The following is a 7,978-nucleotide window of genomic DNA, read 5'->3' on the forward strand; positions in this document are numbered from 1 at the left end:
TGGATGTGGTTGCCCATATGGAAAAATGGACATAAAACAACTCTTCTGTTTGAATCCCAATCTCTTGTGCCTGCACAGCCACGTCTGACACAAATGTTTGTATTTACACTGTTCTTTCAAAACTTGATGCCCTGTTCCTCATGTTCATATCTAACTTGGTAAGTGCACCCTATTCTACATTTTTCCTTCCAAATATTAGAAAGTGTTATTCTTTCCCTCAGACCAAGATCTCTCATGTGCAAAGCACTTGTCTTAAAATCTCATAATCCTGGGACTTCTGCTGTTCAGACAACATTCTGCCAACAATAAATACAGGATGGTCAGCAACTGCTGATCAATAGACAGTGGGATTACTTTATCATAGGATCACAATACTTATCAAGGCCTGGAATTGATAAATTGTTTTCTGCATCCTAGGATTATCTTTTAATTTCACATCTGCATAGTCCTATACATTCCTTAATATTCAGTGCTCTTTACAGTTGATGGCTTTTTAATTTTAGGTTAGCATACTTAATCCTATGAACTCCCAAACAGTGCTTTAGAGTTTGCAAAAAACCTCAACTTCCTGCTACTGGTCTAGCATGGTAATCCAGAACAGAAACTGACCAGTTGATGATGTTATTGTCATGAATAGAAAATGGAAAAATAAGATACATCCAAGAAACGAAGAATTGCAGATTTCGATGGTTCTCATTGTGCAGCAAAAATCACTGCAAGTTATAGCTACAAAATGCATAAAATACATTAAATCCCAGTTTGGGATGAAAGCTTACAACCCCCTGTTACAATGCAGTTACAACCCCCTGTCATGGGCAGGGACACCTTCTGCTCAGAGCCCTAATCAGCCTGGTCTTGAACACTTGCAGGGATAGGACATCCACAGCTTCTCTGGACAACCTCTCCTAGTATCTCGCTACGGCCACAGTAAAGAATTTATTTCTAATATCTAATCTAATCCTACTGTCTTTCAGTTTGAAGCCATTCCCCCTTGTCCTGTCACTGCATGCTTTTGTAGAAAGTCCCCCTCCATCTTTTTTGTTGCCTCCCAACAAGTACCAGAAGGCTGTAATTAGGTTGCCCCTTCTCCAGGCTGAAAAATCCCAAGCCTCTCAGCCTTTCCTCATAGAAGGGGTCTCCATCCCTCTGATCAATGTGGTAGCCCCCTCGGGACTCTCTCCAAAGGTCCATGTTCTTCCCGCGTTGGGGACCCCAGAGCTGCATGAGTTATCTCCTGACATTCCTGCACTGATCTGCTCAGGTTCAACCCAAAACAGGCACACTGGAAACAAGCGATTTGTAAAACACCGTTACTGTGATGTGCCATGAGGGGTCTAAGCACGTCAGACAACCTTCCCCCAGGGATGACTGATAGTTGGATTATTGAATACAGACCGATTCATAATGGTTTCAAGCTGAGAGAGGGTGCATTTGGATTGGATACTAGGAATAAATTCTTTACTGTAAGGGTAGCGAGGCACTGGAACAGGCTGCCCAGAGAAGCTGTGGATGCCCCATCTCCGGAGGTGTTCAAGGACAGGTTGGAAGGGGCTTTGAGCCCCCTGGTCTAGTGGGACGTTTCTCTGCCTACGACAGAGAACTGGAACCAGATGGCCCCTTCCATCTGCGATTCCATGTTTCTGCGTTTTGCTCTTCCCCAGATGATTCCAGTGCGGGGTTTACTATGAAGCAGAACCTCTGCTTGTTACCGCTTCTATTTCTGACACGGGCCCGAAGGCGCTGGGAGCCGGCAGACACGGGACGCGTTCGAGCGCACGGTGCCGGGGTGCGCCCGCCGAGCCGGCGCTGTCCCGGCGCTGTCCCGGCGCTGTCCCGGCTCCCCTCAGGGGGCGGGGGGGCGTGGCTTAGGACAGGGGGCGCGGCCGCCCCACCTCGCGCCTGCCTCCTCCCTCCCGCCCTCCCTCCCTCTCTCTCTCCCGCCCTCTCCCTCCCTCTCTCCCTCCCTCCCTGCCTCTCTCCCGCGCATGCGCCCCCGGGCGGAAGTGGCGCGGCGCGGGGCGGGCGGCGGCCATGGCGGAGAAGTTCGACTCCCTGGAGGAGCACCTGGAGAAGTTCGTGGAGAACATCAGGCAGCTCGGCATCATCGTCAGTGACTTCCAGCCCAGCAGCCAGACGGGGCTCAATCAGAAATTGTGAGGGGTCGTTGTCGCGGGCGGGCCGGGCCGCGGCGCCTTCTCCCCCTTCAGGCCCAGGCTGGTGCCTCAGGGCATTCTCTGGGCCCGGGTATCGCTGGCCTCGCACCCCCCGGCAGGGGCAGCGCAGCGACCCCGAAACCGGCTAAACCCATTTTTATTACCAACAGGAATTTCATGGTGACGGGCTTGCAGGATATCGACAAATGCCGGCAGCAGCTTCACGATATCAGTGTGCCCTTGGAAGTTTTTGAGTAAGTCTGGGTCTGCCTGGAAGGGGAGGTGCTGCAGTCGGTGACTGGAGCTAGCTTGGCTTCGCAGCCTGGGTATTTTGGTCGAGGGCTGCTTGTCTCAAACCCAGTCCTTCTGAACGCCTCATGAGAACGTGGGCAGGCAGAAGGAGGTCAGAAATACCTTCTGCCTGTGAGCAGACAGAAAGGGAGGAAAAGAGATAAAATGTACCCCTGTCTTCATAGAAGTACGGGATGCTTTGCATTGGAAAGGACCTTAAAGCTCATCTAGTTCTAACTTCCCCACCGTGGGCAGGGATACTGCCTACGAGATAAACCCAGCCTGGTTTTTCAGACTTTTTTTTTTTGACTTCTGCATGTGGAGGCAGTAACACGAATTCTGCCAAATTTAGTGATTCTATAACATCACAGAATGGGTTAGGTTAGAAGGGACCTTCAAAAACATCTGTTTTTAGCACCCCTGCCATAGGCAGGGACACCCATTTAGTAAATCAGGTTTCATTTTTAAAAATAGACTTTTACACTAGATTAGGATCAGGATTTAAAGTTGCAAGTGAAAATAAAGTAAGTCAGTACTCACATGTTTAGTTTCAGGAGTGGCAGTCTGGCAAAAAATTGAAGCAGTATAAGAAAAATGAACATAGAGGAAGAGCTTTTGTGATGTAGCTGACAAGTTAATTTACTAGTGTTTCTTCTAAGTCCAGATGTTACTGGTCTGCTGTACTCCAGTGTGTTACTAGGATGTACACTGCTCTTTTTCTGTTGGGCTTTTACTCCAGCTGTAAATTTGTGATGACTCTCTTAAATGTTCTCTCTGTCGAGTTTCCCTTTGTCAGGACTTGTATTGCAAAACAAAATTGCACATAGGTTTGCTGACACAGTAGTGTTAGTTTTTTACTCTACTGTGGTGTGTACAGCTCCTCTTCATCCTTGATTTGCTGGATGCCATATTCCTATGTGCTTAATGTTCACCATGTCCTAACTAATCCACTTCCTGGTTAGTGCCCTTCCAGTTGCTTGGAAAAGGACCATCTTCCTTTGATCATCTGTGCTTATTGCCTGTGAGGACCTAGTATATATATATATATATATATATATATATAAAATGTGCCTTTAGTATTTCATTCAAAGCTCTCCAGGCTTTCTGGAAATAGGTTTTCTGGCCATGGCCTCGTCCTTGAGCTGCCTTTTAGAAATGGCTGAGTTTAACTGTGCTGGTTTTTAAAATGCACATTTCAGATAATAGTAGAAAGAAAAAGACAGCAAGATGAGTAATTCTGTACCTTGGAGAGCATCCTAGTAGGAATAGGATCATTTAGTAGTGTATTTTCTGCTTTCAGATACATAGATCAAGGCCGCAACCCTCAGCTTTACACTAAAGAGTGTCTGGAGCGAGCTTTGGCTAAAAATGAGCAAGTGAAAGGAAAAATTGACACTATGAAGGTAAACCAGCATTAATGGAAATATAATACAATAATGTATTTGATAAGTTTTTACTTTTCTGTAAATATATGAGTATTTTTCACTTGTGCAGTTATTAAGTTCTCTTATTATGTGATTTGTCTTAGAAATTGCTCTGCATCCCTGTATCTTAACTGATGCTGATACAGCCTGTTCAGGAAAGGAGACCTGTAGTTCATCCCACCGTTGGGGATGCAGCTTTCACTGTGATTTTATATTGGTAAAAGCTATATGTTGCAGTAGAGATATTTTACTTGGGTTTTTTGCAGGTGTGGAATTTTGCTGTGTGCAAATTAAGCAAAACAGAAGGGGTATTTTTCCAGAATTCCATTCTGGAATGGATAGTAGAGGTTTAAAATGTCAAATATGTTCTATAATCATCAGTCAGTCTTTATATAATTAGTGAAAATGCATGCCAGTGCTTAGGGGTTTCTGAATTTGTATTTCATTTAGTATGAACCTAAGCATTCTGTGATACCGATTAACTCCTGGAACTACTGCAGAAAAACACAATCAGAAAAGGAAGTTTAGTGACTTCTGAGAATGTTCTTTGGCTGAAATTAGTATGGAGGATGACAAGTTGTACTGCAGAATGTAGACTTATGGACATAAGTCCTGAGCTTCTTTCTCTTTCCTCTGTGCTTGTGAAATTGTGTACTTTTAGGCAGGTATGAGTTGCTTTTTGAAAGTGGAGTGGATTCCATATCAAATCAAGAGGACGTGTCCTTAATCAGCTTACCTTAATAAAGACAGGCAGATATGGGTGCATCAGAGTTTACTAGAGAGGTCCAGCTGCTTTGTATTTCTTAGGGGATAATGCAAGTGAATTTCTGGGAGCTCACAGACATTTTACTTTGCCTGGTGCATTCCCTGCGGATTTCACTTGGGCATTTTCTGTGGATTTTGTAAATATAACTTTATTTGTTTGTGTGGTTTTGGGGGTTTTTGGCTACTTCAGTTCACTGAGAGGTGTGTTGGGTACAAACATTTCTGTTCATCAGGTAATATTGCTTGATGAAATCTAAATAAATTGTCCAAATAATGTATATACATTTTTTTTCTTTTCCAGAAATTTAAAAGCCTGTTAATTCAAGAACTGACAAAGGTGTTCCCAGAAGATATGGCAAAGTACAAAGCTATTAGAGGAGAAGATCCTCCTCCTTAAGTTGGCCTTTGATAGCTCTAAAAAAGTCTCATAAACTGACACCATGTTATAAAAACATTGATTGGAGACAGAGAGAGAATCCAAGCCCTCCTAACAACTGTACCAAAAATGGCAGTGGTGACTGTAAAGGAGCTTGATGGTTGTTCATGGTTCTGGTCTGAAGCTGCTGAATCTTTCTGAAGACTTCTACTCAGTGATCATGGTTGAAACTTCCTATGGTAAACTACTTTTCTTTCCTGGAGGGTTTGAGAAATGTAATTGGCTACAAGTCATCAATGCAGAGCATTTCCCACAAAGTGCATTTCCATAGCAGAAAAACAAGATTTTTTGTTTACTGAAAAGTGTGCCTCAGGATTGTGGGCTCATCTGTTTTTTAAGAGAAACGCATTTATTACACTTGATTATATTTAATTTGTAAATTTCAGGTGTTTTTTTACTGCAGTATGAACAGTTGGCTGCTTTTGTCTTGCCAAATTCCACTGAGCAGGAGCCTGTCAAGGGCTGCAGTTCTCATGTGTCATAATTAGTTGCAGCCAGGAAAACCTTCAGATCTTTTGTTCTGGGAGCTGCAGTGCAGATGGCTAAGGATATAAAAAGTGAGCATACCTGGGGACTAGCTCTTCTAGAACTTCACTATATTGTACAGTACTTAATGTTATCTTTTGTTTATTAATTTTCTGCAAGCAGGTTGTTGAATAAAAATTTGAAAAAATCTGAATCCTGACCTTTTTCTTCTGTATGCTGCTATTTGGAGTGTGAACTGAAAGCTGTGAAAAAATAGCATATTCCTCAGTTCCACACTGTTAGAAGTAAAATGTGTATCAAAACTTGGCTCTTAAAATTTTATATCTGAAGGTGGTGTCAGCTTGATTATTTGGTGTTATGATGAAACTTCAATTTTAGTTCCTGAAACAGGAGATTTTGGAAATCAGCAATTGTCACCTGAAGTCGTGGTTAGCTGTGAGCTCATCTGTGGGATCTGTAAGTGTTCATACATAAGGGAGCTCCAGTATGGAACAGGAGGGTGGCTCCTCACCCAGAGGTCGGAGGTTTGTGGGATAGATGGTATTGTAAATGCAGGTGAACCCAATGGGAAGAAATGATGATGTCTGACTCAATTCAGAAGGCTGAATGTTTTCTTTATTATAACTATGCTAAAATGCATTAATATACTATGTAAAAGGAGGATACTAAAACTACATACTGCTTTCTCTGACTCTATCCTAACTCTTAACACACCTCATGACCCTCTCTGGAGAGTCCAGACACGGTGGATTGGATTAGCCATCAGGCTCAAGCAATTCTCACCAGAATCCAATCAAGCACTCACTCCAGGTAAACAATTCTCCAAACACATTCCACATAGGAAAAACAAGGAGCAGAAACAGAAATTCTTATATCTTTCATTTCTGTGCATCTCTATGAAAAATCCTGAGAGGGAGAGAAATGTGCTTGCCACAAGATGGGGTTTGCAGGGGAGCAAGAGGAGCCCTTTTAGTCTTGGATATATGTGAAGCTGCAGCCCTTTGTGCTTATGTTTGTTGTCCCAGATCCATCTTGACTTTTTGCATCAGCAAATTATTTTATTGCTTTATCTTTCTTCTGATTGCTAAATTGAGTGGTTTTGAGTAGGAGTTCCAAAATAGCACTATGAGTGTGCGCTCCATAGCAGGCCTGCCTAGTCTGCTAAAGGCTTAACAGGGATTTAGACATGTTTAGAGTTACTGGTGGCATAGTTTGCACATCTGAAGCACTGTCTGTGCTCAGCTGCCTGAAGCATAGCCCATCTGTGATGCCAGGTACCGCCAAACTTTGATATAGCAAGAGGAAAAACAAAAACAGAACTAGCTGTTCATTTTAAAATTTGCTACCTAGCAGTTAATCTAATTGCTGCCTGATATTACCCTACCCCTGCACTTGATTTTCCAGGTATTTGTTCCACCTCTTATCACTTTCACCTTCACAATTTTACTGTATGAACTTTAGAAGAGTGACAAGGAAAAGGCACTCCATGTTTGTGTTTGGATCAGCCTGGATTGCCCTGGGTCTCTAGGAGCTGTTGGAGCAAGGCCTGTGACTGCCAAGTGGGATGTATATAGGACACAAGTAAAGAGGGTAAAGAGGATTTTTCGTGTGTGTATAATGCAGTCAGAAAAGGAGCTTAAGAGCAAAATTGTTGACAGCAGGCAGGGGAAACTGTATTTAAATGATAGTCGAGAGAACATTTAGGAAGCAAGAGGCCTGTAGATACTGGTGTGGATACTGGAGTATTCTATCACCTAGTACTGACACCAGCTTGTGTGTCAGATTTGGTGGAGTAGGACTCTTTAAAACTGTTGCTTCCAAGAAGTCTTATTTATATCTCATGGATTCATAGAATCACAGAATAGTTTGCATTGGAAGGATTTCAACTCCCCTGCCATGAGGGAGTTGCTCAAAGCACTCTCCAACCTGGCCTTGAGCACTTCCAGACATGGGCATTCACAGCTTCTCAGGACAACACATTCTAGTGTTTCACCACCTTCACAGTGAAGAATTTCTTCCTAATACCTAAACCTGCCCACTTTCATTTTGAAGCCATCACCCTTTGTCCTGGGCCATGAGGAATAAGCAGTTCCACAGGCCAGAGGCCCTGAAAATGTGTGAAATGTCTGTGATTTATTGTCATTAGTTAATTAATTAAGTACCTAAGGCTGGCCACAGTGAAGATGGCTACCACCATAACACTGATACCCATGCCTGCTGATGAGAAGAAGGTTTCAGGCTTCCCTAGCTCAAGAGAGGTGATTTACAGCCAAAGCATGGATCCCATGCTTTCCCTGATATCTAGGTGTGGTAAATATGGTGACTGGGCTAGTTACTGGAGATGGAGAATTAGGGTTTAACATTAGGTCACATCATCACAAAATCTCAGCTGCCTGTGTTTCTTGAGGAATCTAAGAAAACTT

General features: G+C 43.3%; 1 protein-coding gene across 1 annotated transcript; it reads left to right on the plus strand.

Moving 5' to 3' along the window:
• The first annotated feature begins 2,005 nt into the window (after positions 1 to 2,005).
• MED10 (mediator complex subunit 10) lies at positions 2,006 to 5,748 on the plus strand. Its single transcript, XM_021546852.4, has 4 exons — positions 2,006 to 2,153; positions 2,324 to 2,407; positions 3,745 to 3,847; positions 4,935 to 5,748. Exons 1-4 carry the CDS (start codon positions 2,032 to 2,034, stop codon positions 5,028 to 5,030), a joined length of 405 nt encoding a protein of 134 aa, XP_021402527.1. The 5' UTR covers positions 2,006 to 2,031; the 3' UTR covers positions 5,031 to 5,748.
• Positions 5,749 to 7,978: the final 2,230 nt, after the last annotated feature.

The sequence above is a fragment of the Lonchura striata genome, chromosome 2, assembly GCF_050655825.1.
Source record: "Lonchura striata isolate lonStrDom1 chromosome 2, ASM5065582v1, whole genome shotgun sequence".
NCBI lineage: Eukaryota > Metazoa > Chordata > Aves > Passeriformes > Estrildidae > Lonchura > Lonchura striata.

Excerpts from the sequence above, each read along its gene's own strand:
- MED10 (XM_021546852.4), top strand. The coding sequence starts at position 2,032 with ATGGCGGAGAAGTTCGACTCCCTGGAGGAGCACCTGGAGAAGTTCGTG. Across the intron at positions 2,408-3,744 it reads GTGCCCTTGGAAGTTTTTGA|ATACATAGATCAAGGCCGCA; the intron begins GTAAGTCTGGGT and ends TTCTGCTTTCAG. Across the intron at positions 3,848-4,934 it reads GAAAAATTGACACTATGAAG|AAATTTAAAAGCCTGTTAAT; the intron begins GTAAACCAGCAT and ends TTTCTTTTCCAG.